General features: G+C 32.4%; 2 protein-coding genes across 2 annotated transcripts; both read right to left on the reverse strand.

The window, feature by feature from the left end:
• Positions 1-2,386: 2,386 nt before the first annotated feature.
• LOC112025365 (uncharacterized) lies at positions 2,387-7,056 on the reverse strand. The gene is made up of 3 exons (XM_024058029.2): positions 6,666-7,056; positions 3,343-3,554; positions 2,387-2,978 (listed from the first exon to the last, which is right to left on the reverse strand). Exons 1-3 carry the CDS (start codon positions 6,874-6,876, stop codon positions 2,595-2,597), a joined length of 807 nt encoding a protein of 268 aa, XP_023913797.1. The 5' UTR covers positions 6,877-7,056; the 3' UTR covers positions 2,387-2,594.
• A 1,076-nt stretch (positions 7,057-8,132) lies between these two features.
• Positions 8,133-11,720, reverse strand: LOC112025379 (UDP-galactose/UDP-glucose transporter 2). Its single transcript, XM_024058048.2, is given in 8 exon segments — positions 8,133-8,670; positions 9,042-9,149; positions 9,242-9,343; positions 9,462-9,646; positions 9,649-9,703; positions 10,238-10,439; positions 10,600-10,628; positions 11,240-11,720. Coding segments are annotated over 8 exon segments (1,065 nt in total). The 5' UTR covers positions 11,366-11,720; the 3' UTR covers positions 8,133-8,412.
• Positions 11,721-12,761: the final 1,041 nt, after the last annotated feature.

Genomic DNA, 12,761 nt, shown 5'->3' on the forward strand with positions numbered 1-12,761 from the left:
AAATGATGCCCACAAAAAGAAAAAGAAAAGAAAAACCAAGTTAGAAATTATATTAGGCAGTATAAACAACTCTACCTCATTTGCTAATAGAGAATGCAAGATAGCATTCATCAATTCATGCCAATTTTTTATTCTTTTTTATTAGTTGAATGTCTGAGCCCCACAATAACTCATCCTTCATAGCTAAACTGACCTCTAGCCTTATTGAAATAAAGTCAAATTAAAAAATCGAGATGCACTGCAATCAAATCCCACTTTTACCTAGAAGAATTTTAGTTGATTTAGCTAGAAAGCAATATCAGGTTAGATTCTTCATGAGATGAGATGAAATATTCATGATAGCTGAAGTATGTTGTTGTGAATTACCATATGCAATAACCCCATGCTATCCTTAATGTCTAAAATTTGAAGATCACATAGAGACAAACCACCACATTCCAACAATATTTTATGTTTTTTCAAGATAGGAGAAATAGAATTATGTGACTTGCCCAAGAGAAACACAGGCAGAGCCTAGACCCATTCCTTCATTAACATCCCTATAAAGTATAAACACAGGCAGAGCATAGGCCCATTTTCTCCTATTTCAAGATAGACGAAATAGAATTATGATTTCAAAATAGAAGATGTGGGTGTAAAGCAGAAGTGAGAATTATAATTACCAGCTAGATTAGCCAGCTACCTTCATTTTTGGTGCATGTCAAATTTAAAATTCTAAAGACATCTCCTATTTCCATTTTCTTCTTTGCAAGAAAACAAAAGTTTCTATCACAAAACATTTGTAAAGTTATCTTCTAAATATAATACCAAAAATGTAGGAATTTTTTTTTTATTAACTTGGCCAAGAAGTACTATCATCATCATCATCATCTAGAATAAGTTTGACTCCATTGTTCCTAAGAGAATTGACAATGGCCCAGATCTTAGTGCGGTTCCTAAAACCTTTCTTCTCTACTTCCTTGTTTAAATCAACATGAATCCCTTTGCCCGGCCCCTGTTCAAGACCCTCCACCCTGAGTCGCATAGCCAACACCTCTCCAACAACAGCAGCTGCCTTTGTATTGCAAGATCGCCCACACACAAGCGAATCCTTGAGTAGCTAAACAAAATGATAAGGAAGACACAAACAGCAATATTCAAGAAGCATCTACGGTTAATAGACAAAAAGACAAAAAGACAAAAAGGCCCTTATACACTTTTAGCCTACCCATGTACTTAGGAGTCAAGATGGTAATTTCATTAAAAAAACAACACATTTGGCAGCACTATAAAGTTGAATGTCTGGCAGCACCATAAAGTTGACAATAAAAAGACTAAAAAGCCCCCACATTTTCTTTAGCTAACAAATGAAGTTAGGAGCAACAAAATAATTTTAACTAAATGTGTTAGCAGAAAATTATAGAAGAAAAGACCAAAAAGGGCTCCAAGCTCCAACGTTTTTCTTCAGCTCACATATATCTTTGGAGCAACAATGTAATTTTACTAATCTGTTGAACCTCTACCATTTTAAGTTTTTTAGTGTCGTTTTGCCAAACATAAGCAGCTCATCTGTCATTTTTTATATAGAGTATAAATTCAATTAATCAGATTGTACCATTTTTTGTCTCACTCTTCTTTTCTTTTTTTATATATATTTTTTTATCAACTCCAAAATTGAGTTTGGAGGTAAAAATTAAATTGATGCATTTCCATTTTCCCTTTTCCACCTTCTTCTTCTTATTACTTCTTCTTATTAGTTATTATTACTGATTTTTTTTAAATGATCTATTTTCGTATCAAACTCAACCATCAGATAGTCTTAATCGATATTTAAATACTCCCTCCGTCCCAAATTGTTTGGTCTAGTTAGAAAAACCCAATTGTTTAGTCTAATTTGAAAAAAGATGACAGTAGATTTCAAATTTTATGTTTTTAATTTATTTTTTTAAATAAAAAATGCTCCCACAAATAAATTAAGGGCATAAAGGAAAGTTAATAAATTAATGGTGATTGACTTTTTAAACAGGATATAATTTTGAAACATCCCAAAATGAACCAAACTTGTTTGGGATGGAGGGAGTACTATTTAGGTCAAACTTATTTATAATCCATGAACATAAGGGGGAAATATCAAAAGGGTTTTTAATTTAGGACTAAAGTAGGGTTGCTTCGCACCTCAAGGAATTTTTGTAGTTCTTACTTTGGTTGTTTAAATTACTAAGTACAATGTGTAATAGATTGTGAAGGTTCAATTATAAACATGATATAACCATTTTCCTTCCTTCTTAATTTGTAAAGCATCCAAATAAAAAGGAGCGATCGATTTTCTTACCCCCTACTTAATTTTTATAAAACATCTAAAGAGAAGGAATAACCACTCCCTCTTCTTCCGTACGATCAACTTCCCATATTAATTTTATTGTTTTTTTGTATCAAGCCAACATTTTCGAATCCAATAATTTGTGGATGTTTTGAGTAGGACCAAAATGAATGTCTGCCCTTAGGTTAGTGACATGATCACATACTATAGTTTTGGTGTAAATATACTGAACAAGGTCACAAACAAAAATAGGCATCACCGAGACACCAACCATTAGTTTAGTTGAATTAGTTACTCAATCTTGTACTCCAGCCACATTCTTGAGTACCGACCCCAAGGTGTAAGCTGCTGCTGCAGCAATAGCACCAGTGAAGAGAGTAATCGCCATAGAGAATGCATAATTCTGGCCTGCAATCTTGGCCTTTGCCATCCCCAGCAGCGCAAGCGCTAATGCAGAAAGGATACATGCACCAACAAACTTGATGGAGTCATTATTTGTGAATGGAATAAGGATGATGAATGAGAGGAGAGGGGCACTCCCAAACACAAGGAAGGCAGCAAACGTCACCAGGCCATTCTTCCATGGCTCGTCTGCTTCATCTGGCGGTAGTATTCCTTTATGAGCCATCATCTTCTCATCCACAAAGATATCCTTGTATTTTCCAAATATGTTCACCACCTTGCACCAAGAAATTACGTTAAGTTTATAATATAACAAGGTCAACTAAATTCTCTCCATATTGTATGATGGGCATCAAGATATAATTTGTCGCAACAAAATTCCTTATCTTAATATCTCAAGTGACCACACTTTATTAAAAAGTTCAGTAAATTATATAATTCTTCTATTGTTTGGGATGATTTTAAATTAAATTCTAAAATTTAAAAAGTTTTAACTAGGGAAGGTTTTAAATTAAAAATAAAATTTTAAGTATTTAAATACAACCTCGAAATTTGGAAAAAAAATATCATTTAACATTCTTAGTCACTATTAATGCAATATTTAAGTATTTTGATCCAGAGGAATGTAGCAAAGGCCATACCGCGGTGGCATCATTAATATCCATCCCAAGAGCTTGATACTGTCTTAGTAATTCCTCTTGCTCATTGCCGCCGTGGTTTGTGACATCCCATGCAGTCACTGCCCTTTCATTTGCAGCCACATCCTTCTCCGTGCTGCTGGATACAAAATCTCCAAACCCCATTGATATCCCATCAGCAACCAGGTTCGAAAATCCAAGCACCAACACATCCACTACAAACACAGTAATTGTGTAAGACAAGTCTATGCATTATGAAGAATGAATACTCTATGAATTGCCACTCCAAAAATTAGGAAAACAAGCTTTTAAATAGATCAAACTTTAATATTCACCTGACATGATAATTGAAGAACGACAGGTGAACCTGTTGGTTTAAGAGGAAATTGAACCAAGTTCCCCATCCACATCTATGAATGACATCATTGGAGAACGAGGTCGACTTTGCCTAGTTCATCTATGTTTTTTATTTCCTATTCGTCACTTAGGAATATGTGCGTTGTGTTCCTTGATATTTTGGTAACTAAATTACACCGTTGTACAATATTACTTCTATATTATATGCACAAAAGTTTAAAAGACAAATTGGGCCCATACTAGCTGGCCCATTCACTTCATAGCTAAAAGCCCACCAAATTCCGTGGGTGTACAAAATGTTCATACAAGCTGTGCCACCATCAAGTTATAGTTTACAACACTTAGGAGAAAAAAAAAGGTAATAATATGCAGCAATAATAAAGGGTTTTTTTTTTCCTTATTAGTAATTTAAGACACTTGGCACTTGGCAGTCCAACATCTTAGAGCATCCACATCAGTATGTGCAAAAAAATTTCCATTTTGCACATCTAAAAGCTACTTTTTTAAAAAAAAAATTTTACACACCTATTTTTACAAAACACCCACATCAGTTTGTCTATTATACATATTATTCAAATAAAATATTCATTTTTTTTAACATTGTGAACAGTAATCATGAGAGGAGAGAGAAAGGAAAAGAGAGTGAGATGAAGAGAGGAGAGAGAAAAAAAGAATAAAAAAATCATTTACACGATGAATAGTAACCGTGTATATATACACGGTTACTGTTCATTTGCAAAGCCATTGTACATATTTAGACATTTTTACAAAGATTGATGTGGAGGGTTTTTGGGTTAAAATGTGTTAAATTGAGCACTTTTTATATTTAAGAAGACTATCCATAAGCTGGTGTGGTTGCTTAGCGGTCCAACTCCTCTTTATAAACCCTTGATAACCACCCTAATAAAGGTTTAACATTTGAATTAAACTTTGATAGAGTGCAAAATATCTCCCATTGGTTGAATTAGACCTTTGATGGTAGCCAAAAGTATTGTAAATTAGTAACATTAATTGCCCAATTCTCCCAAAACCTAGGTTCAAATTCTCCCTCCCCATTGTGAGGGAAGAAAAAGGACCTCAAGATAAATAAGAATTGCCACTTCAAAAAAGTAGGTACAATTAGAAAAAGGAACTGCGATGTCTTTTTATTCTTTCTTTTTTATTCATCTTAATGGTGGAGTGAGATCCCAGCCTCCATGTAAAACACCATGAAGTGTTAGAGGTGACACTAATAAATTTATTTGCCCCTTTTGATACAAGGGAGGGAAGGAGGATTTGAACTATCTAGTTATAGGCTTATAGCAAGCAAACTATAATTTCAATTTTAATTAGTTGTACTAAGCATTATTAGTATTAATTAGGTCATTAATGATATGAATAATTATTCATTACTCCCCTAGTAGAGTGATAGTGATAGAGTACTCTCTAGTCTCTTATTCTATTGCCCAAAAGGTAATTGCGTTTGAATCAAGGCCCACCACAATTAATTTATGGAGATAAGTTTTTAGATCAACACTTTGACTCCTAGATTGTAATTCTTAATCAAAGATAAAGAAAAGATCGTGGAATTATGTTTAGATTGACTTTTAAGAGTAAAACAAGAATCATGTTCCACAAGAATAATGGATCACACTAATTAAATGTCGCTCTTCTTTATTTTTAATAGATAGTCTTGTATTTATGATATTCAAAAGTCTTCTTTTTTTCTTTTGATAATCCATCCAATAGTTGAGGGAGGGCAGATCTATATCCTGAATACCTTTCTAGAAGGTAAGGCTCTTGCAAAGTCCTTTAATTATTTTAAATTCAACTCATAGAAAAAGAAGGGAAGAGCTCAAATAAATTAGGCTAATAAGATTTTGTGTGAAATATAAGGGTTAAATTGTTGTATAATAAATTAATAACAAAAGATGCACCTGACTTGTGCGACAAGTGACGCTCCCTTTGTATATTTTTCCCTTCGGGTTTTGTAATAAAAATTTGCATTCAGTTAATGAGTTAAAAGGACCACTTTAAAAAAAAAATTTAAAAATTTTAATATTACTTTTATGGAATATATAAAAAGTCGCTAAAAAAGTTAATTATTTTTTTTTTCTTTTCTTGTACAAAATTTCAAAAAATGATCCATTAATTAAGTCATACATTAACTTTTTCTAAAAATTTAATCTTATATAAAAAAAAATTTAAAAATAATAAACCCCTTTTGTATCTTTCCGCAATAAATTTTTTTACCTTACATTAAAATTTAAAAAAGAAACTAATAATAATAAATAAATAAAAAGATCCACCTCAATTGTGCCACAAGTGACACTCCCCTAGAGGGGAGAGCCTAGGGGACCGCTTGATCTGCCCTTAAGGAGAAGCTAAGTTCGAATCCCCTGGTGTGAGCTAAATTCTACCCACTCCCTCATCCAAACGACACCTTTAAAAAGTCATATATCCAAATTCCTATGTTCCAATACAATTTATCTAGACTTTTAAAGTTTCAGTACAATATTTAAGAATGAAATTAAACTCATCAAAATGAAACCTTGAGATAGGATATTCCAGTCCCCAATACAATTTCAATGAGACTTTATTCCAAGGAAAAAACTCGGGTAGGGGTAATTAGTCATTATTCCTTAAATTCTCACATTAAATTCAACCAACGCAACTAATCTTGCATTGACTAATGCCACAAACTCTATGGTTTTTTTTTTAATGAAAATTTAAATTCAACCATATAGTTTATTGATCAATACAATAACATGGATGAATTTAATTGAGAAGATAGGTGATCGAAGTATCAGTATCTAAAATTTAGACTTATTCCAATATATTTTTGATAATATTGTGAATTCAAATGGAAGTTAATAAAAAATTGCATTGTAATTCAAATCATCAAGCTTTTTTATGAACTTCATTTTGGTTAACATGTAACAAATCCAAACAAAAAATAAAAAGTAAAAGTGGGATCGAGAGCTCATCACCTGAGGAATAACGGCTAGCGGAAATGGATGAAATGAGAGAGAAGCATGTGACAATGGCATCGAGTCCAGCATACACTATGCTCTTCACAAACTCTCCCTTCCAAGGCTCTCTTGGTCTTCCTCTTGCACCACCTCTCTCACTATCTCCTCTTCCATCCTCTGCCCTTAGCAGCCTGCTGGTGCTGGTGGCTCCGCCAGTGTTCTCAGCCATTCCTTTTTACTCTTTTTTTTTTTTTTTTTTTACTTTGTAATTTTGTCTTAAAATTCTCTTACTAGGATTCAATTTTACTGAATATATGATCCAAAAAATCAAAAATATTCACAGTTTTATAAAGATGTATATAATGAAAAGGTCAAAAAGAGAGCGAGTCTTGTTGTCCCCATGCATGCGAGGGAGAGGACTCGTGGGGGTGGAGCTGTCACTTTGTTTCTTTGTGCTAAGTCATAAGTTATATATATAGAAAATATTATAATTATTATATATTTGATTATTTGAGATAATTATTGCAAAATCTCTCACTCACTGCAACCATGAGCATGAGCATGAGCAAAAGGCACCCATTGAAAAAGAAATTCAGTTGGTTTAATTTAGATTTCTCTTATCTCTTTCATTGGATTTATTTTAGTTTTTTGTTATTATTCTAATTAAAAAGGAGATATTTTGGAACTAAAAGCAAAAAAAATTGTAAAACTTATCATTGAAGAAGGCTATCCTATTCCCATGGTGTAATGTTGTGAATTTGTGATCTAGTTTTAATTGAGTTACCGAAAGGAAGGGAAACTAATAAAAACAAAAGAAGTCCCATTCAAAAGAAATAAAAATTAAAGAATTTGGTTAATGACTGTCCAAGACTAATTAGAGTATATATTATAATATCAATAATTCTTTTTTTTTTTTTTCTGTCACTTTTCCAAAAATAAGTTTTATCAATTTTCCCCTCAAAAAAAAAAAAAAAAAAAGAAGAAGAAGAAGAAGAAGAAGAAGAAGCCATATCAATTACATACTTGACTAATTTTGCTTATTGATAGTATTAAGCAAGCACTTTACAATGCTTCACGAAGAATAGCCAAATCAAAGCCAAATGATGAACAAAAAGGCACTGCACACCCTTAGTGCGTAGTTACTCCACAAGTATAAGTGCTTGTGGGATGTGGGATGCAAGGATCGGAGTTCAAGTCTCCAAGAGAAAGACTCACACATATATATACATATATACACTTAGATTAGGCTATAGTAGAATTCTATCTTGTATAAAAAAAAATGAATAAAAAAGTACACAATTAGAGAAAAATTAAAATTGAGAGAAAAATTAATATGGAGTGATCAACAACCATATCATATGCAGATGAAGAGATTTTTAAAACCCCAACTATAATTTCATTGTCAACTTATGCACATATTTTTGGAATTAAAGTAAATATGTATTTTTAAGCAAGTTATTTTTAATATAAGATAAACTTACCAAATTTAACTCAAACAAACACAATTTTCATTTATCTCAATAAAATTTTAGGGAAAAGTACAATTCAAGATATTTTAAGATGTGAGACCCCTATATTTCAACCCCACAAATTGGTTGGACACTACCAGGCATGTGTTAATCCTTACAAGGGATTGAAAACCATGAGGTACTAGCCAACATGTTAAGCTCATATTTGTAAAGGCCAAGTAATAATGAAAGCATAATTTCTAAATCCTAGAAGGGGATAAAGAATAAAAGCATAGTTACAATATAGTTGTTTAATTTCAGACTAATGGCCTCTTTTCTTCATCTTGTCCTAAATTTTCTACTAGAGTTATCTCCTCTTCACTACTGGCAGGCTTTGAAATTTTGGCACTGGCAAAGGAGTTGGAGGACCTCTTGTTGTGTTTATTTTCAGGCAAGAGCTTCAATGTGATTCCCATAGCAATTAAGAGAAGCCCAGTCCCGTGTTGTTCAGTCAATGGCTTTGTAAATATTAAGTATGACAATAATAAAGTCACCGCCTTCCTTGCTGTTGTTATCTGTGAATGAAAAATTTTAAATTAAAATGAAGTTAGAAAGGAAAATATATATATATATATATATAATATTTTGTACATTAACCTTGTTGGGCCCTTCATTAAGAAAGAATATGTACTTTGGTATAAAAAAAAAATTAAAGAAATATTTGTACTCAGAGGTTTGAAATAAATGGCACTAAATGTTGAAAGTGTCAGTTGCAATAGAAAGTCAAAAACACTACCACCGACGACACTTGATTGTACAACAAGGAAGATTTTGAATGCACAATCAATAGAATGAAATTTATTAAAAGTTGTACAGTTATAGGAGCTTATGTTGGCATAAATTGACATAAATGAAACCTGGAAAACGCTTGTGAGAAGAAATGTACCATGGCAGTGGTGGCAGCACCAAAGAGGGCAATGAGAGAAAGGACGGAAACTTGGCCGATAAACGTGGCCATGGCTTCAAACACTAACACGCCATAAACGTATGGATGCTACAAAAAACAGTAAGATCTTTTAGAAAGTGTAAAATGCATTATGCACCATTGAGTTAAGTTGGAAAAAATGAAGCATTTTCAATTGTTACCTCCCAACATGAAACCCATGCTTTGAATAATTCACCCGTTACAAGCATTGGTGGAATCAAGAGAGGCAAACCAACTACGGTTGAGCAAAACAGCATCTCAGTCTGCACAATATGAGATTGAAAGTAACAAATTAAGCCTGAAGGACACAATTTTTCCATGAATACCCTTTTAGTACACGTTTAAACACCCACATAGAGATCAGTAGGCCATGAAAATCACCTGCGTGGTTTCGGGATTCATGGTAAAGATAGCTTCTTGCAAATTACCCAAAAAGGAATCCATGATTAGAGCTCCAGATACCATGATAACACCAATTACACTGAAGTTGGGAGAAGTTTGTGCATCTGCTAAGGTGAAGAGGATCAAACCCACAACCAAAAGTACTGCCGATATGTATTCATGAGGGGGTATTTCCTCCTCAGACCCGGTATGAATGCACCCATTATCATCACCGGGAGTACCTGAAATACCAACATTGTAAAATTTAGAAAACATATTTAAGGACCTGGTTACTAATTGGTTCAAAGTGTCAATCTAAGCTGCTAATATGAATTATATTGAAAAATTAGCAAACAATGGATCTCATTTATCAAAAAGTAACAAAATTATCTTGAAAAGCTTCAATTGAATTCAGAAAAGTGACATTTTTACCAGTTCATAAAAGACTTCAATTTTGTATAAAAAAAAATAAAAATAAAAGACTTCAATTTAAGAAGTGGTATGAAAATACAAGGTACTTAACAACTTAAACATTTATCAAATTCCTACAAATAATTTTCCAATGTTATTAACTGCATTTACTTACTTTCCACTATTACAGAACTACAACTCAAATAGAAGGTACTCAACAACTTAAACATTTATCAAACTTAAACAAATAATTTTCTAAATTTATTAACTGCACTTACTTAATTTCCATTATTATAGGACTAGAAGTCCTAATCCAGAAAACTTGTACAACTAATACTAAAATGTAAATGGAATTCGCTAGTTACCTTTGTGGATTTGAACATGAGTTGCGCTGGGTAGTTTAGGTAAGCCAGAGACCCTTTGGTGAGTCCATGTGAACCCATAAGGACAGCAGAGAGTTTCACATAAGTCTTCCATGGGTTTACCATTTGCTTTGGGGTGAAGCCTTGGATATAAAGCAGAAACAAATAGACAAATCCTTGAACAAATGTAAAATACCAACCATAGCTGAAAACCAAAAAAAAAACAAATAAATAAATGATTAACCAAAATCTATCATGAACAAACACATCCTATTATTCCTATATTGGTCCTATAAAAAAAAATAAAAACAAATCCTATAATATCACATATACCAAATAAGACAGTACCAAATTAGTAAACTTACCTGAATTTGAGCCGATTGTACACATACTCCTGAAAATTAGGCAATAATCAAGAGCCATTTAGAAATTTCATTGAGAAAAATCTTTCCATTATAAGCTCTTGAAATCTATATACCATTAATTCATTCCAGAAATTACAATTAGTTGTACAAATTCCAAAAAAAAATTCTAGGATTGAATTATAAATGGGTAATTTAGCCCATAATCAAATTTTCTTTTCCTTCGGAACCAAAAAAGGTTACCAGAATAGTAAAAACGTCATTATTTCGCCATTAAAGAAAAGAGTTTCTCAAAAACTATCCATTTTGCTCTCAGAGAAACAGAGCACAAATTAAGAGAGTAATAATAATAGAATAATATCAATAAGAAGAAGTAGAAAGAATCAACAAGACTTCACTTTCTTTCCAAGTTCCATTCTCATTTTCTCAGCAACCAAACAGGAGAAAACCAATCAAATTCAATCCCAAAAAAAAAAAAAAACCTGCACAATTTTGCAAGAAAACTGAGAAATGTAAAAAAAACCTTATTCTTTTTTTCCCACCCTTTTCCTTTTTCTCATTCACCAAAAGTTCAAAAACCATTCTTTATTTTTTTTTCTCAGAGAAACCAAAGATAGCTCCATATACCAGAGAGAGTGAATACCTCGCAGATACCATTGACAAGATAGCCAAAGAAGAACCCAGATGAGCAAATGAGGAACTGTTGCCATTTGGGTCTGGTTGAGAGCGAAATCCCAAACAAAGACCGTTCCTGTTCCTCGTTCTTCATTGCTTTTTTTTTCCCTTTCTTTTTCAAACAATCACACACTCCACAGACACACTTTCCCTCCTATTGGCTTTTGGGTATCAATCAAAGTTGTAAAATCAATAAAAGAATCGATAGCAAAGTTTGTTCAAAGAGTGTTAATATACCAACTTCGCTGAAGGTGGCATTTGCATGTTAAGTGTGACTCTCAGAGACAGAGACAGAAAAAGAGAGAAACGGTTCAAATAGAAAAATTATATCTGTTTGATTAGACTAACCATGTAAAAAGCATGAGTAATATAGAAGATTTTGTGAGAAAAAATATTGTCTTTTTAAGAGGGGAAAAAATAAATAAGAGGAAGAGTCACATTCTCTGCTCTGCTCTAGGCTCTAGCTTCGGCTGTAGAGAGAGAGAGAAAGAGAGAGAGAGTAAAACTTAAATGAGGAAAGCCTTTTTCAATGTACATTTACTACGGAAAATTTATGGTTTGGACTTCCGATTTTGGAACTATGGGAGGATATTTTTTGAACGTGTGTCGTACATTCGGCTCTTTTCTGTTGCTCTTTGGATCAGATGACTGTGGCCCATTTGATATGGAAGTGGGGTCCACACAAAAGTCACCATCTCTTGATTTCAACCTGTGATTTGGAGTTTACCTCATACATGATGACTTTTATCTATGGTCATGATTACGTTGACATTATGATGTGCAGCTATTGGTCATATGGAGATTGACACACCCGATTGGGGCTCTTGAGATTGTCATATATGGCAATCTAAAAGATAAATAATATTACACATTTTTTTATCCATATATATTTTAAAAAATTATAAATAATATTACTCAGACTACTGTACCAAACACCACCTCAATCTTTTCTTATTTTAAAGTTATCATGTTTGTTAAAGTTATGGGCTATGAAAAAAAAATTCTTTAGAACCTTAATCCCAATTTTTTTTTAGGTTGATTACGGATTTTCATCCAGTTAGTCAAAATTGATTACATATATTTTTTTTTTCCTTTCATTTTAGAAAAATGATATGTTCATAATATTTTTACAACAAATTCTAAGTGACAGGTTATTACTGGTTGTTATTGTTGAGGCAAAAAAGTAATCTTAGTATTAACCTGTTAGGTTCAAATTTAAACCAATAACAACTAACCACTTATGATTTGTTGTAAAAATGTTGTAGACGTAACACTTCTCTTTATTCTATGATATTTGAAATCATATTATTTGTTACTTTCTTAATTGACATGTCTTTTTAGTTATTTCTACTATTGTTGTTTTTTGTTTTTCTCTACTTTTTTTGTTTCTCAAAAAAATATATATAATAACTTGAATCAATTCACTCCTTCTTATCTATACCTTAATCTCTCTACTATAAATACGATCAAACTATCTTTAAGTACTCTTC

This window comes from Quercus suber, unplaced genomic scaffold, assembly GCF_002906115.3.
Source record: "Quercus suber isolate HL8 unplaced genomic scaffold, Cork oak 2.0 scaffold_288, whole genome shotgun sequence".
NCBI lineage: Eukaryota > Viridiplantae > Streptophyta > Magnoliopsida > Fagales > Fagaceae > Quercus > Quercus suber.